Source organism: Bos indicus x Bos taurus, chromosome 1 (assembly GCF_003369695.1).
Source record: "Bos indicus x Bos taurus breed Angus x Brahman F1 hybrid chromosome 1, Bos_hybrid_MaternalHap_v2.0, whole genome shotgun sequence".
In the NCBI taxonomy this organism is placed as follows: domain Eukaryota; kingdom Metazoa; phylum Chordata; class Mammalia; order Artiodactyla; family Bovidae; genus Bos; species Bos indicus x Bos taurus.
Window position 1 is genome coordinate 57,790,987 of NC_040076.1, and position 22,978 is coordinate 57,813,964.

General features: G+C 39.5%; 1 protein-coding gene across 3 annotated transcripts in view; it reads right to left on the minus strand.

Annotated features, from left to right (window-relative positions):
- The window catches only part of CFAP44 (cilia and flagella associated protein 44), a 116,161-nt gene that overhangs the window by 4,365 nt on the left and 88,818 nt on the right, over nucleotides 1–22,978 (minus strand). For all 3 annotated transcript variants that reach the window (XM_027520679.1, XM_027520864.1, XM_027520765.1), the window contains exons 29-34: nucleotides 12,047–12,157; nucleotides 10,791–10,921; nucleotides 9,308–9,424; nucleotides 8,209–8,410; nucleotides 3,721–3,881; nucleotides 1,708–1,842 (exon numbers count right to left, since the gene is read on the minus strand). In XM_027520679.1, coding sequence (XP_027376480.1) covers nucleotides 1,708–1,842; nucleotides 3,721–3,881; nucleotides 8,209–8,410; nucleotides 9,308–9,424; nucleotides 10,791–10,921; nucleotides 12,047–12,157 — 857 coding nt within the window. The remainder of the gene's footprint in view (nucleotides 1–1,707; nucleotides 1,843–3,720; nucleotides 3,882–8,208; nucleotides 8,411–9,307; nucleotides 9,425–10,790; nucleotides 10,922–12,046; nucleotides 12,158–22,978) is intronic.

Here is a 22,978-nt window from a genome sequence, read left to right on the forward strand (position 1 = left end):
ATTTCCTGGGAGCTTAAAAAGTAAGAACCAAGAGAAAACAGTATTTTTGCAGAAACTATTAAAATATTATAGCATATAGTTTAGAATATGTCATACCTGTGTTTGGTTCCTAGAAGGCAAGGCTTAAATAGAAACTTAATTATTAAATAAGTATTACCCACCACATACTATGTATTAAGTATTACTATGTTAGCCTCAAAAAACCTATCAGAGCAAGTTGAAAGCCATAAAAAGTAACAAGTGTTTTAATACGTAACGTGGTTTAGACTTTAGGTCAAAGGAAATACCCGATATTGAAAATGGATGTTTGACACCAGATTCAGGGAGCATGCTGACATCGTTATTTATACTTAAATCACCTTACCTCTCTAGGGTCAAGGCAAATCCCTTAATCAGTACTTTCTGTTTGAATTCATAGCACCCAATAGGCATACAGTGAAGCTGGTCCCTCAGGCTCACTGTAATGTTCAGTTCAGTCGCTTAGTTGTGTCTGATTCTTTGCGACCCCATGAATCGCAGCACGCCAGGCCTCCCTGTCCATCACCAACTCCCGGAGTTCACTCAGACTCACATCCATCGAGTCAGTGATGCCATCCAGCCGTCTCATCCTCTATCATCCCCTTTTCCTCCTGCCCCCAATCCCTCCCAGCATCAGGGTCTTTTCATATGAGTCAACTCTTTGCATGAGGTGGCCAAAGTACTGGAGTTTCAGCTTTAGCATCATTCCTTCCAAAAAACACCCAGGGCTGATCTCCTTTAGAATGGACTGGTTGGATCTCCTTGCAGTCCACGGGACTCTCAAGAGTATTCTCCAATACCACAGTTCAAAAGCATCAATTCTTCGGCGCTCAGCCTTCTTCACAGTCCAACTCTCACATCCATACCTGACTACTGGAAAAACCATAGCCTTGACCAGACGGACCTTTGTTGGCAAAGTAATATCTCTGCTTTTGAATATGCTATCTAGGTTGGTCATAACTTTCCTTCCAAGGAGTAAGTGTCTTTTAATTTCATGGCTTCAATCACCATCTGCAGTGATTTTGGAGCCCAAAAAAATAAAGTCTGACACTGTTTCCACTGTTTCCCCATCTATTTCCCATGAAGTGATGGGACCAGATGCCATGATCTTAGTTTTCTGAATGTTGAGCTTTAAGCCAACTTTTTCACTCTCCTCTTTCACTTTCATCAAGAGGCTTTTGAGTTCCTGTTCACTTTCTGCCATAAGGGTGGTGTCATCTGCATATCTGAGATTATTGCTATTTCTCCTGGCAATCTTGATTCCAGCTTGTGCTTCTTCCAGCCCAGCGTTTCTCATGATGTACTCTGCATATAAGTTAAATAAGCAGGGTGACAGTATATAGCCTTGACATACTCCTTTCCCTACTTAGAACCAGTCTGTTGTTCCATGTCCAGTTCTAACTGTTGCTTCCTGACCTGCATATAGGTTTCTCAAGAGGCAGGTCAGGTGGTCTGGTATTCCCATCTCTTTCAGAATTTTCCACAGTTTCTTGTGATCCACACAGTCAAAGGCTTTGGCATAGTCAATAATGTAAACAGCATCAACTCAGTGTCCTCAAAGACCCAGGTGGGCCAAAACCCATTCAAGATCAAGGTTCATTTAAAAGCCAGCACTTAGTGTTCTTATGAATAGCTCCCTTTACAGAACATCCCTAATTCTGACCAAGGGTCTAAAGAAAAGGAACATACCTGCTGGTTCTGTAGAGTATTCAGTCTCGAATCAAGCTGCTGCTTTTCAATACACAAATCATTCATCTGATGAAGTTTTTTGGTGTGTTCTTTTGTCTTCATCATCAATTCCCATCGAACCTGAGCAATCTTTTCCTACCAGGGCAGGAAGATGTAAAATGGATTTGGTGAATGAGAGAGGAAACAAAAACAAATGTCCAGATTTGATCAAAACCATCAGGCAAATGGAGTGATATGCACAAGAACGTGAAACTCTTAGTAACTCAGTGGTGTCCGCTCTTTGCAACACGATGGACTGTAGCCCACCAGGCTCCTCCGTCCATGGAAACCTCCAGACAAGAATACCGGAGTGGGCTGCCATTCCCTTCTCCAGGGGATCAAACCTGGGTCTACTGCGTTGCAGGCAGATTCTTTACTGTCTGAGCCACCAGGGAAGCCCAGAAGTTTTTCTTGACAAACTAGACTTTAAATTCTACAAGGGCCAAGAGCATGCTTATTGTACTCACCCCCTGTCACATACAGTGACTGCTACTGCTAAGTTGCTCAGTCGCGTCCAACTCGTTGCGACCCCATGGACTGTAGCCTACCAGGCTCCTCTGTCCATGGGATTTCTCCAGGCAAGTATACTGGAGTGGGTAGCCATTCCCTTTTCCAGGAGAATTTTCCCAACCCAGGTCCTCCCACATTGCAGGCAGATTCTTTACCATCTGAGCCACCAGGGAAGCCCTATGCACATGGGGATATATAGTAAGCCAGTAATATAATCAGAAGCAGGTGCATCGGGTGTGGTTTGATTAGAGAAAAAAAAGAATGAAAGTAGGCAAAAATAAGGTGGAGATACGTATCACTCCACTTCTGAGGAAGGATATTAGTATGCTGACTGAGTGCTGGTGTTCATTAATTAAAAGGGAGAATGATTGTTTAACCAGAAACTTTCCTATACCACGTTTCCCCCCAGTGTTGGCCCAGAATCCTCAAGGTGACCAGCTTCAATGGCCATACGTCTGCCAGTGGCTTTCCTTTGTTACCCTATTGCTCCAACAAATTATTTTAGATTGCACATATTATCTCCAGCACTACCCTCATAGGAACCAGTCCCACTGACACCAGCGCTGGAGTAATTTGTTTCTCCACAGTACAGTGACAAATCTTAGATAAGAAAAGATACACTGGGAACCTCTCCTCCTTCCCTATCTGCTGTTAAGTCAGAAAACTAGAGAAGCCGTGTGATTGGTGAGCTTATAAAATCTTTGTAAAAGCCCCTCTCTTTGAATCAGGCTGTCACTGGAATCCTGCCTCATCTCATGGCTCCAGGAACAGTGTAGGCATTTAACATTTAAGACCCTACCAGCTAAATGGTATATACCTTGTTATAAAATCTATTACTTCAAGATGCTTTTCTAATTTCTCAAATGGAAACGACATGCAAAACCTATATAGAATTATAGGAGGATCCTCAGAGCATTACCAGGTGCTACTAGTGGTAAAGAACCCACCTGCCAATGCAGGAGACATAAGAGAGTTTGATCCCTGGGTTGGGAAGATTCCCCTGTAGGAGGGCTTGGCAACCCACTCCAGTATTCTTGCCTGGAGAATCCCATGGACAGAGAAGCCTGGTGGGCTACAGTCCATGGGGTCACAAACAGATGGACACGACTGAAGTGACTTAGAAGGCATAGAGTACAGCAGTTCACGTCTAACACTTAGAGCATTTACACATTAATGCGGACCTCAGAGTGGAATCTCTCCTTCATGCCATGCTGCACTCATATTTACATGAATCCTGCACCCCAGTGCTGGTGCTTTCATCCCAAGATAGACCAGTACCTCCAATTAAGTGAATGATGAGGAAGCAGAGACAGACTTAAGACCACGGGGGAACTCAGTGGGGCTCACAGGGGCCTGTGAGATGCTCTAGCTGTACGGATGTAGAGATGCTCTGCAGGGACCCCCTGACTGCTCACTAGGAGTTCTCACCTCTGCCCAGGGGGTCACCTGCCCTCTCATCCTTACCTCCCACATTTTCATTTCCTTTACATTCGATAGCTCCTTTCGAAGCTTTTTGATCTTTAGTTCTTCAAGCGTTGTATTCACAGAAAGTGTCTGAAGGGCTTCTAGATTGATCACGCGGCCAAACTTGCTAATCATTAGTTGACTGACTGTTTCTTCCATTTCTAAAAGAAGACAACCACTGTCAGGCTGTTCAGAAGCCCCCACTGTTATTAAACGAACAATACCATTCTAAGGAACAGCTTTTGCAAGATGATGGTAAGAGACCTTATATTACCAGTTGGGTTTTCCTCCGCGACACTGCACCTACTGCTTGTCTCACTTAGGATGCACATTCCTGCACTGGCTTTTCATCAGCTTCAAGTTCCCGGGTGAAACAGACTCACCTTTCTCAGGTGGTTTACACGCTCCGGTCTGCCCCTGCTCAGACTGTTCATGGGCTCCAACGGGTTATAAAGCCTTTGGGTTTAATTTTCTACTACTGATCTCTGTAACATCTTGTGCTAAGACTAAAATAGGTACTGAACAGCAGTTTCCACCTCTGAGTAAAAACACTAAAATCCTGGCAGTGGCTCACAGGGTCCTACCTGCCCTGCCCCTGTTAGCTCTCACACCTCTCTCATTTACTCCAGACACCTTCTTACTTCTCAAACATTCCAGGCTCACTTGGGTATTCTCATAAGGAATCCTCTGGAATTACCTTGCCTGGAATTCTCTTCCCAATATAGCCACGTGGCTGGTCCCACACAGCCCATTTTCTGAAAACAAGCTGTGAGACTGTGATAGACTCATTTCCCGTACACTCATTTCTGAAGGTGTAACCAAGTGTGACCAGAGAAGGTGATGGCACCCCACTCCAGTACTCTTGCCTGGAAAATCCCATGGATGGAGGAGCCTGGTGGGCTGCAGTCCATGGGGTCGCTGAGGTTCGGACACGACTGAGCGACTTCCCTTTCACTTTTCACTTTCATGCATTGGAGAAGGAAATGGCAACCCACTCCAGTGTTCTTGTCTGGAGAATCCCAGGGACGGGGGAGCCTGCTGGGCTGCCGTCTATGGGGTCGCACAGAGTCGGACACGACTGAAGCGACTTAGCAACAGCAGCAACCAAGTGTAACTTGTCCTCTAACCATTAGGGAGAACCACGTCTTAGCAAGTATATCACATTTACAGAGAACTCCTCCTTAGCCTCCTACAGGCCTCAGCATTCTTTCCCATTCCTTTTAATTTTTTCTTCTTAACAGTTCTCTCCATCTAACATGCAATGTTTTCCTTTTGTTTTATTGTCTTTCCTCAACATGGGAATGCTGGAAAACCTGGATAAAATTCCATTTGTGGGATTTTAAGAAAGTATAACCTTGTAGCAAAATTTTCTTTGACCAGAATCCCCTAAGTGAATTCTGAAGGCCCTAACAGATAACAAGATGATGCAACTCAGTAACTGGGCAGGAATGTGTATTCAGGTATAATCGTTACCACGACTGAATGATAATGGCATAATTGGCATGACTGCTATTTGCACAATCCAGGAAGGGTTATTCATTTCTATGTGAGTGGCACCCCCATGTACTTGCATCATGTGGTGGCCATGATAATTAGTGATGCAAATGAAATAGTGATTGGATTATTTGCTCTAGTGTATCTAGCCTGTGGCTGCCTGCTTGGCCCCCTCAGTAAGAACCTTGACTCCCCCAGCTAGCCCATATATCAGGGTGCCCTCTCCCAAGGCAGCCTCGTGTACTAGGACATGGACTCTGGTCTTTGCCCTTCCCACAGCTAGTATTCCCTGGGGACAGAAAGCCTTCCGGAACACCCCCTGCTCCCCATCTCCCTCCCTGTGGCTGCAAGCTGTGCTCTTCTTGAAAAGGAGAGAACTTGCCTTCCCACCTCATGTTCTAAACTCTCCTCCTCTTCCCCATTGGGTCTGGGATGGAGGAAGGCACCAGTGAGCGACTGTGGTGTTTCTCATCACTGTTAAGCCTTTGTTCTCTGAGTTATAGGAAAGGAACCCACTCCTAGTTTCACCTTCAGAATTAGAAGATCAGTCTTTAACCAGACCCACAACTTGCTTTCAGAAAACAAACCAGGGGTGGCAGAAGAACTGAAAACCACTGAATAAAACTTCTACTACACAGAACCTTTTTTTTTTTTTTTTTAAATTTCAACCAACATTCCAAAAATATGAATACTTCATTTCATCTTCACACATTTTCCCAAACTGAGAGGTTACTCAAATGGAAACAAGTTTCTCTCATTTTCATGCTAGTTTGTTCCCTTGGTTTGACAAATAGTATTTCCAAATATAAACAACATTCACAAGCTACAGAAGCCAAAGGAATGTGAAGTACGAAAGAAACATTGGGGCTGCGAGGTTTACACCTGAGAAAACTCTGTGTCTCAAATGTTATTCAAATACAGAGTCCTTACATGTATTTTAAAATTTTATAATCCAGCCACCCATGAGAGCAGAACCACCATCTCCCTGAAGACTGACCTCTACAAATTCAAGCAACTTGGACTGACTGACAACTATATTCCTCCCTTTTTCCTTTCCAAATTTTCTTTTAAAAAAATATTTAACTGTGGCAAAATTCACATAACAAAATGTACCATTTTAGTCTTTTAAAAGTGTACACTTCTGGGGCTTCCCTTGCTGTCTAGTACTTATGATTCCATGCTCCCAGTGCACGGTTCAAACCCTGGTCGGGGAACTAAGAGTCCACATGCCATGTGATGTGGCCAAAAAAATAAGTGTACAGTTCTGGGGCATTAAGGTAGATGCTATTATACCACTCGTAATTTTATTGTTATTAAAGTTGGAATACTTCATCACTTATATATGTTCCATGTCTTTACTCCATACATCTTATACTGCTGCTGCTAAGTCACTTCAGTCGTGTCTGACTCTGTGCGACCCCATAGACGGCAGCCCACCAGGCTCCCCCATCCCTGGGATTCTCCAGGCAAGAACACTGGAGTGGGTTGCCATTTCCTTCTCCAATGCATGAAAGTGAAAAGTCAAAGTGAAGTCGCTCAGTTGTGTCCAACTCTTAGCGACCGCATGGACTGCAGCCCACCAGGCTCCTCCGTCCACGGGATTTTCCAGGCAAGAGTACTGGAGTGGGTGCTATTGCCTTCTCCGACATCTTATACTATATACCTCAATTCCAGGTGAACTAAGAACATAAAAGTAAGGAACACTACTAACAGAGGAAACAATAGAAAAATATGACCTCAAAATAGGAAAGGATTTAAGTCATACACATACATTGTGCTGTACACACAATGCGCAAACTATAAACAGGTTGATAAATTAATTATATTAAAATTTTAAATGTCTGTATCCCAAAAAGATACACCTAATAAAAAGGCAAGATACATACTAGAAAAGATTCAAAATACATGTAATAGATAAAGACAGAATATAGAGGGAAAAAGAAAAAAAACTCCCTACAATCAATAAGAAAAATAAAAAACAGAAGTAAAAAAACGGGCAAGGTGTATAGCAGGCAAGTTTCATATGAGAACACAAATAAATGGCAAATAAGTGTATGTGAAGACATTCAATCTCAAGGAGCTAGGGAAACAAAAAGCACAGTGAAATACAATTTTAACATATACCAGGTTGACAGATATGTGAAAGTCTGACATTACTAAGTGTTGATGAGACTATGGAACCTAGGCAATTCTCACCCTCCCGGGTGGCGAGGGAAACAGTAGGAAGAGAAGACGGTGCAACCAGTTTGGAGGACAACTTGACAATACCCGGGCGAGCAGAAAATGCACACACACAGCCCGTGTCACCCACAGTCCCCACTCCTGGGGACACACCTCCTCCCACACATGCACAGGGATACATGTGCAAGAAGGTTCACTGAAACACGGTCTGTAATCATGAAAAATTACAAGTACCCTAAATATCCATCAACAGGAGGCCAAAGAAAAACTCTTATAGTCCAATGGCATACTGTAGTAGCAGTTAAAATGGCTAATTATCTGTAGCATTACAGATTACTCTCAAAAAATGGGTTAATAAAGTGAGTTGCAAATTACACCCAAAACATGCAAAGACACTTCATATAGTGTGTGTGAATACATCTATATGTGTATGTACCTGCCTCATGGTTGATCCTGGGGAAGCAGAGAGCAGAATGATACTAGAAAGAGAAAGGCCATCAATTATATCTTCAGTGCTTTATTTCTTAAGCTTGGTAGTGGGTATTTTTTAATATTTTTCTACATTTTATTAAACATAAAACCTTTAAAAATCGTGAGAAATTGTTTCTATGACAAAAGATTTATCCTTTTTAAAATAGAGTAACTTTTTGATAGCATCAGGAGAGACAGTAAGTAGAAAGAGGGGAAGGTGTTATTTCTGTTCAGCGGTTTGGATCTGTGACAACCTACTGTTTTCAGAGCTGGAGATGACCACTTGACATTCCCTCTGTAATCAATAAATATTACTAGGTAAGCCATGGGCTTACTACTCACTCTGTATCGTTTTGGCCATCTCTCTCTTTTCTCGGATAAGCTGCTTACGCCTCTCCCGGCATTCTTTGTTAAGTTTTTGCTGCTTGGAATTTTCCTCATGGAGCTGGACAATTCGTTCTTGCAGTCGTCCCAAGGAGCGGTTGGAAAAGACCAAAGCTCCAGAAAGATCACTCGGTATTTCTCCAAATAGCACATACTCTATCTACAAAAGCATGACAAAACTGGTATCAAATAGACAAAAACCAAACTAATTGTAAAGTCATAGAAAGGGATGTGCTTCTTTTCCTGTCCCTTGTTAGGTCATGACCTTTGGTCTCCTAACTCTCACCACTGAGGAAGGTAAAAGCAGGAAGCTGCTTTCAAAAAGAAGTCACATTACATCCCTCTGGGACAGCAAATCTTTCCAAAATGACCACGCTGGATATCTACTGCCTAAGGATGGAACAGACATTTCAGGGCTGGAATATTTGGCAAACTGCTACAGACAGTGAATCCAGTTTGGGTCAGGTTAAACAAGATATATGTAAGGCTGATCCTCCTCGGTTTTTCTTCTCAAATACAGCTTTCTTTCTTTACCTGACAAAATATATCACAAGGGGCTTTTGCTGATACGATCTCTGCATTTTAATGTAAGTTGTAATTCAAGTGGGATATAGAGATGAACAAAGAAAAGGGGAAAAAGTATTTTCCTTTTATCTTAACCTCCCTCATTAACAAGTAAATAATAGGGAAGATCATTCTTGCCCCATTAGTCCATGTCTATTTAAAGAAGGTGTGAAAAGTGACATGTGTCCAAGAGACAAGAAGATTTCAACCTCCAAGCCATTCTTTTAAGTCATAGGCTCCTCATTGCTTCAGATTTGAAGTGATTCAACTTTCAAAGTCATAATGACCACCAGGAAATATACATGTTTTGATATTATGCTTTTATAATAATCTCAGAAGAGGTAAGAACCACTGGGGTGTCATTCTGCAAGTAGATGTCTCAGACAAGGACTGCCCTTCTCCCCACCAGTGTCCCATGAATCTTTCTCTGGAAAAGTCTGAGGGTGATAGCTCTTCTGCTCAGAGAGGGTGGGGCAACCTCCAGCCCCATCACCTGGTGGAGCTTCAACGGGATCACAACCAGCAGTTCATTCAGCCGCTGCTGCTTCTCACGTTGATAAGCCTCCAGGGCCTCCTCTGCTGCGTTCAGATTAGTTGCCACAATTTTTACCTGTAGAAAGCCCCAAGTGCGAGATGTTAACAGGATTCGGTGAATATATACCTAAGGTGATAAATGAAACCACTGGGGAGGAACAAAAAATATGAGCTGGATCTGCCTTGTTGGGCTGGATTAAACAGATAATCCCAGACTGCTCCCCAGAAGTGTGTATTATTCTCTTTCTGCTAAGTCATGAGCCACACCACTTTTTCACTTGTTCCTATGACCCCAGAGTTGTAGAGATTTTGTGAATGAAAACGCAGAGGACGTGTTCCCATCTCCCTTTTATTTTCTGCAGGAAAATCATCTCTCAGCCTCTAGTATCTCTGTAACGATGGTTCAAATCTCATTTGGTCATAAGGACCTCGATAAATTAGCGAAGAAAGCCCTTTATGGTAATGAAATTACTAACTACAGTATTTTTAAAGTACATGCCTCATCTCCTAAAATACTTGAAAGCTTTCCAAGCCATTTCCCTTTTGCAAGTGGAGAAGCAGCCTACCAAAAACATTTCTGAATATGAATCAAGTGATGCTGCTCTAGGAAAGAGTACCTAAGAGGGAAACAGAGTAGATATGGCAGAAAAAATCTATACAGCTGTACCGGAAGTTTAGCTTAGTGGACTCCCAAAGGAATGCATACACCTCAGAATGTCAAAGTGTTCTACTGGGGTCCAGAAAGAAAATAGAGTTTCCTTTTTTTTTAAATTTTTATCTTATTCTTTTTATTCTCTGTTTTTGCAAATGTTTCATGCTATGCTATGCTATGCTAAGTCACTTCAGTCGTGGCCAACTCTGTGCGACTCCATAGATGGCAGCCCAGCAGGCTCCCCCGTCCCTGGGATTCTCCAGGCAAGAACACTGGAGTGGGTTGCCATTTCCTTCTCCAATGCATGAAAGTGAAAAGTGAAAGCGAAGTCGCTCAGTCGTGTCCAACTCTTAGCGACCCCATGGACTGCAGCCTACCAGGCTCCTTCATCCATGGGATTTTCCAGGCAAGAGTACTGGAGTGGGGTGCCATTGCCTTCTCCGAAATGTTTCATAACACATGAAATATAATTAGTACAATAGTTTATGGGTATAATACCTAAATGAATATACATTTACTGTGGGAATATGTGCTCCACAATTTTTTTTTTAATTTCCAGAAGTATATAATCAAAAAAGTTTCAGGGCCAATGATTTAGAAAAAGTTCCAATCATCAAAGGGGCAACGGCCCTCAAAGACGTCTGTAAATGGATGCAACATGGGATATGTCTCTCTTCTAACAATAAGCCTTAACTCATGCCATTGCTATGAAATAGCAGTATTATAGCTAGAAGGAGGTGTAGCATGTTGGGAGACGATAAACAGACCTGAAAAAGGCAGAATAACGTACTTTTTTGGACAGTGTATCGTGTTCTTTTTTGAGGTTATCGATCATTTTTTTTTCTTCAACTAAAGCCTCTTCAATGTCCAGCCTTTTCTCTCGAAGTTGAAGGGCCAGTTCAAAGAGACCCATATCACAATCTGAAAAGACAGTCAAAATGAAAAAGCAGCTCCATTTGTTAGAGAATATAGTAATAAGTGTGGACTTTGGGGCTTCAGAATTAATGTCCACCTGCTCCAATAAGGTTTCACTACACTTAGGGCTCCAGGTAGAAATTATAATGGTATTAATAATCATGATAGAGACTTTCCTGCCAGTCCAGTGGCTAAGACTCTGAACTCTCAATTCAGGGGACTTGGGTTCAATCCCTGGTCAGGGAACTAGATTCTGCATGCTGGAACGAAGATCAAAGACCCCAGTGCTGCAACTGAGACCCAGCGTAGCTAATATTTAAAAAAAAGAATAATAATCATGATAGTGGCTGTGATGTTAGTACTGATGTTCTGCCTGCAATGCAGGAGATTCCAGTTCAATTCCTGGGTCGGGAAGATCCCCAGAGAGAGGACAGGCTACCCACTCCAGTATTCTTGGGCTTCCTTTGTGGCTCAGCTGGTAAAGAATCCACCTGCAATGCAGGAGACCTGGGTTCGATCCCTGGGCTGGGAAGATCCCCTGGAGAAGGGAAAGGCTACCGACTCCAGTATTCAGAGAACTCCATGGACTGTATAGTCCATGGGGTTGCAGAGTCAGACATGACTGACTTTCACTCACATAAGAATCTTAAGACTGTAAGAATATTTCAGACTGGTTTCACCAGTGAAAACAGTGAATATAAATTGCCAAGAATCTCCAGGAGACATAAAAATTGCCCTTAAAAAACAGGTTTGAAATATGAAAATTTAATGGTTTGGCAAAAAGGGAGAGTTTTATAAAAATACACATATGTAGTTTTAAATACACACATGTACATACACATATATAAATTTTCTGTTTCTCAGTAAAATGAAACTCTGCATAATTTATGACTGAATCAACTATAGATTGTCTGCAGATTATTTAATTTGGTAGTCATAAATAGCAGCCTCAAGAAATAGGAAGTAAATTATCTAGAGAGTCCCCAAAAGTATTAGACTATACTTCATGCTTATTATACCATCCTTTCCTTAAATATTATGAAACAATTGAGAAACCAAAAAAGAGGGCCTTTTTGGTATTATCATCCATAGTCAAACGTCACAAAGAATGCACGGTTTTATCCAACTTACTTGTCGGGCAGATAGAATCATCAAAAACCTCATCTTCAGATCCAGACTCATCCTCATCACTCTCCAAGCTGGATTCTTCTTCACTTGATTCTTCACTTTCCTCCTCTTCATCTAAGGAGAGAGAAAAATACTGTTAATAAGTAGAGAAGTTCCTGTGTTAAGATAAATCCCAGATTTTAAAAATAAATCATTTTCAATGAATTAGTTACTAGGAAAACAAGGGGTAAATAAGGAAATTACTCAATATTTTTAGAAGAATTTAAAATAGTTAAGGACACAGGGACCGCAAACTCAAGTGCCTGCAGAAGGTTATGCAATTAATTTCGGTGCATTGAGTCAGAGCGGGGTGAGACCGAGCTGCTTGTGCTGTGATCTACCTAATGCACCCTTGGTTATACAGCATAGTGCTCTGAAAACAGAGAGGATTTTCACAACTTCTCTGAACTAAGTAATACTAGTTATAATCTTTACTTAACCTACTTAGTGTGAATAGTCATGTCTTACTGTGGAAGTATTAATATTAAATGTTTGATTTAGAGATTCTGCACCAAACCCTGCTGGGGTTGTTAGTTGACACAGGCTCTCCTTTAACCAAACTTGAGTCAGGCTCCTCTGAGTCCTCTGTCTGGTCCTTGGCCCACGCTCTGTCCTTGGCCCATTTAGTCGAGTTTTAGCAAGAGTCCTGTTGAGTCAGTTTGGTAAAATTCACTACTCTTAATATCTGGTTAAATTCCTTTTCCCTTAGCCTTAATATCTTATCACTCTGGCCTGCCTTCAACAAAAATCCTGTTATGTCAGTTTAGCAAAGACTTACCCTACCTCTCAGTAATTTTCCATCAACTAACCCCAATCTTACTCCTTGGCTATAAGCCTCCATTTGCCTTGTATTCAGAGTTGAGCTGATCTCTCTCCTACTATAAAATCCCATGATAGTGGTCCCCTGAATACAGTCTGCCTATTGTTCGTTAACAAGTGTCATGAATGATTATTTCTTTAACACTATCATATCATGTTGAATATGTTTTATAAAATATAAAATTTTTGAATACTAAAATATATCTGTTCCCAAGAATTTTAGATAAGGATTGTATGCCTCTTCCACTCAACTCTACTCCATTTTCTTTCAAAACACTTTGAGTCCATGTATGAACAATTAATGGTTTCTATTTTATGGAACATCAAAAAATATAAAGATAACTGGACCTCATACTCACTAGAAAACTTCTTAAATTAAGATGTCTCCTAAAATTAGTGATCTGTACCACCTTATGAAATAAATCAATGTTTATAATTAGGCTTTAAAATTCTTACATAGATGTCGGCTTTCAGGAAGATGAAGTAGATCTACTTCCCCTATTCTTCCCACTAAATACAGCTAAAACCCCTGGACATTAAATATAAAATGAACACAAGAAAACTCTGAGAAGTAGAAAGGAGAAGGCAGATCTACTATGCACTTTGAATCCTGAGGAACAACACTGTGGTGATTTGCTTGGATTTTCTTTTTGCCATATATATCTCTGAGGTGAAGAAGACGGAGTCAGTCTAACCTGAAACACCAACAGGTAGGGACACAGGAAGACCCAATCAGAACCTGCTCTCTCCAGCCAAATGACCAGAAAGAGGCAGATTAGCAACACAGAAAACTTGAAGAAACACCGCACAAAAATACCATGGTCCCACTCACACCCACATTGGCAAAGGCCTAATGGAGCCTAGACAAGCCAAAACATTTCACATAAAACAGTACCATGTACATTATTTGCAAGTGCTCACAGAATATACCCTTGCCAAGCTGTAATGAGGCACCCCACCATTCCAACTAGGATGGTGTCAGAAAAGGTCAAGTAAAGAGTCAAGATATTTATTCTTTCTGAGGGTAACCAGTCCCCTTACCCACCAACCACCAAGATGTCTGTGGCAATCACAGTCTGGACCTTCATTCTCAGAGGGCAGCAATAAGGTTCTCTTCACCCTCCCTGCAGAGGTGGTGTCAGAAGAGGCCTGGTGGGGAGTCAGGACTTCTACCATTGCCCAAAGGTGCCAAGGCCTTCCCCACCATGTTGTCAGTAGAGACTCTGTGAGGAACTAGCCCTCCCTTCTGCACACAGAAGGAACAAGGAGATCTCCCTTCCTTCCATGACAGTAAAACATGAGTACCTCCACCTGGCAATAAGGAGGAGGCACCCATTCCTTCCTCTGGCAAAACAGTGTTAGAGAAAGCCAAGTAAACCAGAAGATTTAAGTAGGATACAGAGTCTAATACATAATAGGAAAGTTTCCAGGTTTTAGCTGAAAGTCATACCAAGAACCAGAAAGATCTCTAACTGAATGAAAAAAGACAATCAATACATGTTAACACCAAGATGACAGAAATAGAATTATCTGATGAAGTATTTTAAACATGCAGGATAAAAATGCTTCAGTGAGCAATTATGAACACACTTGAAGCAAAGATATAAAATAGTCTGAGGCTTTTTATTTATTTATATAAGGAAAAAGTAAATGGAAACTTTAGAACTGAAAAATACAATAATGAAAACTAAGGGATGGGGTCAACAGTAGAATAGAAGGGACAGAAAAATGAATCCATGAACTTGAAGATAGAAAAATAGGAATTAGTCAATCTGAACCATAAAAAGAAAACCAACTGAAACAAACAAAACCCAAACCCCAGAGCCTCAGGGGCCAATGGGATCATAATGAAAGTCTCACAGTCATGGCATCAGAGTGCCATGAAGGAGTCAGGAAAGAGGAGGTCTTTAAAAGGACTTGAAGAAATAATGGCTGAAAACTTCTCAAATTGGGCAAGTACATAAACCTACAGATTAAAGAACTTGAATGTATTCCAAAGAAGATAATTCCAAAATCGACACTAAATCACATAACAGTCAAACTTCTGAAAACTAAAGAGAAAAAATACTGAAGGCAAAGAAAGAAAAGTGATTCTTCACCTACAGAGGATAAGCAATTTAAATATCAGAGGGTTTCTCACCAGAAACCACAGTGACCAGAAGGAAGTGGCACAGTATTTTTCGAATGTTGAAAGAAATATCAACCTAGAATACTGCATCCAATGAAAACGTCTTTCAGAAAAAGAGGGGAAATCAAGGCATACTTCAGTTCAGTTGCTCAGTCGTGTCCGACTCTTTGCGACCCCATGAATCGCAGCACGCCAGGCCTCCCTGTCCATCACCAACTCCCGGAGTTCACTCAGACTCATGTCCATCGAGTCAGTGATGCCATCCAGCCATCTCATCCTCTGTCCCCTTCTCCTCCTGCCCCCAATCCCTCCCAGCATCAGAGTCTTTTCCAATGAGTCAACTCTTCACATGAGGTGGCCAAAGTACTGGAGTTTCAGCTTTAGCATCATTCCTTCCAAAGAAATCCCAGGGCTGATCTCCTTCAGAATGGACTGGTTGGATCTCCTTGCAGTCCAAGGGACTCTCAAGAGTCTTCTCCAACACCACAGTTCAAAATCCTCAATTCTTCGGCACTCAGCTTTCTTCACAGTCCAACTCTCACGTCCATACGTGACCACTGGAAAAACCATAGCCTTGACTAGACGGACCTTTGTTGGCAAAGTAATGTCTCTGCTTTTGAATATGCTATCTAGGTTGGTCATAACTTTCCTTCCGAGGAGTAAGCGTCTTTTAATTTCATGGCTGCAGTCACCATCTGCAGTGATTTTGGAGCCCCAAAAAATAAAGTCTGACACTGTTTCCCCATCTATTTCTCATGAAGTGATGGGACCAGATGCTATGATCTTTGTTTTCTGAATGTTGAATTTTAAGCCAACTTTTTCACTCTCCTCTTTCACTCTTATCAAGAGGCTTTTTAGTTCCTCTTCACTTTCTGCCATAAGGGTGGTGTCATCTGCATATCTGAGGTTATTGATTAGATTATGGGAAAAAAATTTTTAATTGCCACCAGTATACCCTCCCTAAAAGAATGGATAAAGGAAACTCTTTAAGCAGAGGGAATTTTTTTCTTTTTTAAAAAAGGAAATTTTGAATAAAAATATGAATAAAGCCTATATGAATAGGCTTTCCTCAAAGTGCTTAAATAATGTTTGATAATTGAAGCAAAAATTATAACATTGTCTGATATGGTTCCAGATGTATGCAGAGGAAATATTTAAGACAATCATATGATAAATGAGGAAGAAACTGGGATATAAAGGCAGGTAAAGATTCTATACTTGACTTAAATTGGTAAAATGATGCCACTGCTGGACTGGGATAAACAATGAATATATATACACACACACACACACACACACATATACATAGAATATAGACAGCAACGACTAAAAATGTTATACAAAGAGATATATTAAAAAGTGCTCAGTTCAGTTCAGTTGCTCAGTCGTGTCCGACTCTTTGCGACCCCATGAATCACAGCACGCCAGGCCTCCCTGTCTATCACCAACTCCCGGAGTTCACTCAAACTCATCTCCATTGAGTCGGTGATGCCATCCAACCATCTCATCCTCTGTTGTCCCCTTCTCCTTCTGCCCCCAATCCCTCCCAGCATCAGGGTCTTTTCAAAAGAATCAGTTCTTCGCATCAAGTGGCCAAAGTATTGGAGTTTCAGCTTCAACATCAGTCCTTCCAATAAATATTCAGGATTTCCTTTAGGATTTCCTTTAGGATGGACTGGTTGTATCTCCTTGCAGTCCAAGGGACTCTCAAGAGTCTTCTCTAACACCACAGTTCAAAAGCATCAATTTTTCAGCACTCAGCTTTATTTATAGTCCAATTCTCACATCCATACATGACTAGTGTAAAAAGTGCAAGAGAAAATAAAATGGAATTCTAAAAAATGTTCACTAACCCACAGGAAGGTAGGAAAAAGAAAAAAGACAAAACAGATATAAAATGGCAGACTTAATAGATCAAATATAAGTGGTTCAATACACCAATTAAAAGACAGAGTGGATGAAAAACATTATTCAGCCATATGCTACCAGAAATTCACTTCTAATGCAACTATATAGTCAAGCTGAAATTAAAAGGAGGGAAAAGATATATCATACAATTATTAATAAAAGCAAAGCAGAAATGACTATAATAATACAGGATAAAATGGACTTCAGAGCAAGGAAAATTACCCAAGACAGAGAAAGACATTAAATAATGATAAATATGCCAATTTATCAAGAAAACATAGAAATCTTAACAGTGTATGCATAAAACAAGAGAAATATGGGAAGTAAAAACTGATAAAAATGAGAGGAGAAATAGATAAATCCATGAATGCATTTGGAGACCTCCACACCTTAATTCAACATTTGATGCAACAACCATACAGAAAATCAACAAGGATATAGAAGACTTGAGCAATACCATCAACAGGATCTAACTGACAGTAATAGAACATGTCACACAAAACAATACAACATATAATACATTCTTCGCAAGTGCTCACAGAACATACAGCAAGATAGATATGTCAGACCATAAAACAAATCTCAGCAACTAAAAAAGAATTGAAATCACACAGAATGTGTTCTCTGACCACAACTGAATCAAACTAGAAATCAATAACAGAAAGATAACAGGAAAATCTCAAAGCACTTGGATCTAAACAACACACTTCTATATAATCCACGGAATCCAGAAGTCACAATGTAAATTTTAAAACTACACTGTCCTGAATGTAAATGAAAATTAACTTCAAGTTTTGTAGAATACAACTAGAGCAGTGCTGAGAGAGAAATTTATAGTGCTAAATTAGAAAAGAGAATAAATTCTCAAGTCAGTGATTTAAGCTCACACCTGAAAACCTTAAGAACAGGAGTACAAAATAAACCCAAAGCAAGCTGAAGGAAGGTAATAGTAAAGATAACAACAGAAAGCAATAAAATTGACAGCAGAAAACAGAGAAAATCACTTATGCAAAGAGCTGACTTGTTCTCAAAAAAATCAGTTGAACTGACAAACCTCTAGTAAAACTACAAAAAAAAAAAAAAAAAAAAAAGGAATTTAAGAAACAAGGTACCAATATCGAGAATGCAACAGACAGTATTACTAAAGACCCTGCAGACATTAAAAGGATAGCAAGGAAATACAATGAGCATCTCTATGCACAGAAATTTGGCAACTTAAATGAAACAGACCAATTCCACAAAAAATACAAATTACCACAACCCACCCAATATAAAGGAGATCATGTGAATAGTTCTGTAACTATTAAGAACACTGAAATTCTAATTGTAAAACTACCTTGAAGAAATATATTGGCTCAAATAGTTTCACTGGAGAACTCTACTATACATTTAAATAATTACCATAAATTCTATACAGTATCTTCCAGAAAAATCAGAAAGGGGAGTTGCTTAGTTGCTAAGTCACACCCAACCCTTTGTGACCTGATGGACTATAGCCTGCCAGGCTCCTCTGCCCATGGAATTATCCAGTTAAGAATACTGGAGTGTGTTGCCATTTCCTTCACCAAAAAAGGGGAGAAGACTTCCCAAGTCATATTTTGAAGCTAGTATTCTCCTGATACTCAAAACTAAATATAGTATAAAGACAGTACAGTGATCCTCATGAATATAGACATAAAAATTTTTTAATTTCTATTTTATTGAAGGATAATTGCTTTATAGAATTTTGTTGTTTTCTACCAAACCTCCACATGAATCAGCCATAGGTATACATATATCCCCTCCCTTTTGAACCTCCCTCCTATCTCCCTCCCGATCCCATCCCTCTAGATTGATACAGAGCCCCTGTTTGAGTTTCCTGAGCCATACAGCAAATTCCTGTTGGTTATCTATTTTACATATGGTAATGTAAGTTTCCATGTTACTCTCTCCATACATCTCATCGTCTCCTCCCCTCTCTCTATGTCCATAAGTCTATTCTCTGTCTGTTTCTCCATTGTTGCCCTGTAAATAAATTCTTCAATACCATTTTTCTAGATTCCATATATGTGCATCAGAATACATATCTTTCTGACTTACTTCACTCTGTATAATAGGTTCTAGATTCATCCACCTCATCAGAATGGACTCAAATGTGTTCTTTTTTATGGCTGAGTAATATTCCATTGTGTAAATGTACCATGACTTCTTTATCCACTCATCTGTCGATGGACACCTAAGTTGCTTCCACGTTCTAGCTATTGTAAATAGTGCTGCAATGAGCACTGGGATACATGCACCTTTTTCAATTTTGGTTTCCTCAGATCATACGCCTAGGAGTGGGGTTGCTGGGTCATATGATGGTTTTATTCCTAGTTTTTAAGGAATCTCCATACTGTCTTCCATAGTGGCTGTATCAATTTACATTCCCAACAGTGCAAGAGTGGTCCCTTTTCTCTACAACCTCTCCAGCATTTACATTTGTAGACTTTTTGATGATGGCCATTCTGACTGATGTGAGGTGGTATTTCATTGTAGTTTTGATTTGCATTTCTCTAATAATGAGCAATGTTGAGCATCTTTTCATGTGTTTGTTAGTGATCTGTATGTCTTCTTTGGAGAAATGTCTGTTTAGGTCTTTTCTCCACTTTTTGATTGGGTTGTTTGCTTTTCTGGCATTGAATTGTATGAGCTGCTTGTATTTTTGGAAATTAATCCTTTGTCAATTGTTTCATTTACTATTACTTTCTCCCATTCTGAGGGTTGTCTTTTCACCTTGATTATAGTTTCCTTTGCTGTGCAAAAGCCTTTAAGTTTAATCAGGTTCTACTTGCTTACTTTTGTTTTTATTCCCATTACTCTAGGAGGTGGGTCATAGAGAATCTTGCTTTGATTTATGTCATCATGTGTTCCGCCTATGCTTTCCTCTAAGAGTTTTATAGTTTCTGGTCTTACACTTAGGTCTTTAATCCATTTTGAGTTTATCTTTGTATATGGTGTTAGGAAGTGTTCCAATTTCATTGTTTTACATGTAGCTGTCCAGTTTTCCTAGCACTATTGAAGAGGCTGTCTTTGCCCCATTGTATATTCTTGCCTCCTTTGTCAAAAATAAGGTATGCATGGGTTTATTTCTGGACTTTCTATCTTGTTCCATTGGTCTATATTTCTGTTTTTCTGCCAGTACCATACTATCTTGATGACTGTAGCTTTGCAGTATAATCTGAAGTCAGGAAGGTTGATTCCTCCAGCTCCATTCTTCTTTCTCAAGACTGCTTTGGCTATTCAGGGTCTTTTGTTTTTCTGCATGAACTGTGAAATTTTTTGTTCCAGTTCTGTGAAAAATGCCATTGCTGATTTGATAGGGATCACACTGAATTTGTAGATTGCATTTGGTAGTATAGTCATGTTCAAAATATTGATTCTTTCTACCCAGGAACATGGAATATCTCTCCATCTGTTTATGTCATCTTTGATTTCTTTCATTAGTGTCATAATTTTCTGTGTACAGTTCTTCTGTCTCCTTAGGTAAGTTTATTCCTAGATATTTAATTATTTTTGTTGCAATGGTGAATGGGATTGATTCCTTAAACTCTCTTTCAGATTTTTCATTGTTAGTATATAGAAATGCAAGTGATTTCTGTGTATTGATTTTGTATCCTGTAACTTTGCTAAATTCACTTATTAGCTATAGTAATTTTCTGATACTATCTTTAGGGTTTTCTATGTATAGTATCATGTCATCTACAACCAGTGTGAGCTTTACTTCTTTTCCTATCTGGGTTCCTTTTATTTCTTTTTCTTCTCTGACTGCTGTAGCTAGAATTTCCAGAACTATGTTGAATAATAGTGGTGAGAGTGGACACCCTTGTCTTGTTCCTGACCTTAGGGGGAACGCTTTCAGTTTTTCACCACTGAGAATAATGTTTGCTGTAGGCTTATCATATATGGCCTTTACCATGTTGAGGTAGATTCCTTCTATGACCATTTTTTGAAGAGTTTTAATCACAAGTGGGTGCTGAATTTTGTCAAAGGTTTTCTCTGCATCTGTTGAGATTATCATATGGTTTCTATCTTTCAATTTGTTAATATGCGGTATCATATTGATTTTCAAATATTGAAGAATCCTTGCATTCCTGGAATAAACCCAACTTGATCATGGTGTATGAGCTTCTTGATGTGCTACTGAATTATGTTTGCTAAAATTTTGTTGAGGATTTTTTCATCTATGTTCATCAGTGATATTGGCCTGTAGTTTTCTCTTTTTGTGTTGTCTTTGTCTGGTTTTGGTATCAGGGTGAAAGCGGCCTCATAGAATGAGTTTGGAAGTCTTCCTTCCTCTGCAATTTTTTGAAAGAGTTTTAGAAGGATAAGCATTAGCTCTTCTCTAAATGTTTGACAGAATTTCCCTGTGAAGTAATCTGGTCCTGGGCTTTTGTTTGGGGGGAGATTTTTGATCACAGCTTCAATTTCAATGCTTGCAATTGGGTTGTTCATAATTTCTATTTCTTCCTGGTTCAGTCTTGGAAGACTGAACTTTTCTAAGAATTTGTCCATTTCTTCGATTTTATTGCCATATAGTTGTTCATAATTGTTTCTCATAATCCTTTGTATTTTTGCATTGTCTGTTGTAACCTCTCCTTTTTCATTCCTAATTTTGTTGATTTGATTCTTCTCTTTTTTTTTCTTGATGAACCGGACTAAAGGCTTGTCAATTTTGTTGATCTTCTCAAAAAACCAGCTTTTAGTTTTATTAATCTTTACAATTGTTTCTTTCATTTGCTTTTCACTTATTTCTGCTCAGATCTTTATGATTTCTTTCCTTCTACTAATTTTTGGTTTGTTGTTGTTGTTCTTCTTCTATTTCCAGTTGTTTTAGGTGTAAAGTTAGGATGTCTATTTGATGTTTTTCTTGTTTCTTGAGGTAGGACTGTATTGCTATAAACTTCCCTCTTAGAACTGCTTTTGCTGCATCCCATAGGTTTTGAGCTGTCATGTTATCATTGTCATTTGTTTCCAGAACTTTTTTCCTTTCCCTTTTGATTTCTTCAGTAACGTGTTGGTTATTTAGAAATGTGTTGTTTAACATCCATGTGTTTGTGTTTCTTACGGTTTTTTTCTTGTAATTGAAATCTTACAAATCATAGCATTGTGGTCAGAGAAGATGCTTGATATGATTTCAATTTTCTTAAATTTTACTGAGGTTTTATTTCTTACCCAAGATGTGATCTGTCCTGGAGAATGTTCCATGTGCACTTGAGAAGAAGGTGTATTCTTCTGCATTTGGATGGAATGTCCTGAAGATATCAATGGGATCCATCTTAGCTAATGCATCATTTAAGACTTGTGTTTCCTTATTAATTTTCTATTTTGATGATCTGTCCATTGGTGTGAGTGAGGTGTTAAAGTCTCCTACTCTTATTGTGTAACTGTCAATTTCTCCTTTTATGTCTGTTAGTGTTTGTCTTAACTATTGAGGTGCACCTATGTTGGGTGCATAGATATTTACAACTGTTATGTCTTCCTCTTGAATTGATCCTTGATCATTATGGAGTGTCCTTTCTTATCTCTTGTAATCTTCTTTAAGGCCTATTTTGTCAATATAAGGATTGCTACTCCAGCTTTCTTTTGCTTTCCATTTGCATGGAATATATTTTTCCATCCTCTCACTTTCAGTCTCTATGTGTCTTGAGGTCTGAAGTGGGTTTCTTGTAGACAGCATTTATATGGGTCTTATTTTTGTATCCATTCAGCCAGTCTGTGTCTTTTGGCTGGAGCATTTAATCCATTTACATTTTAAGTAATTATTGATATATATGTTCCTATTGCTATTTTCTTAAATGTTTGGGGTTGATTTTGTAGATCTATTTTCTTCTCTTGTATTTCTTGACTATAGAAATCCCTTTAACATTTGTTGTAAAGCTGGTTTGGTGATACTGAATTCTCTTAACTTTTGCTTGTCTGAAAAGCTTTTTATTTCTCTATCAATTTTGAATGAGATCCTTGTCAAGTACAGTAATCTTGGTTGCGGTTTTTTCCCTTTCAGTACTTTAAATATATCTTGA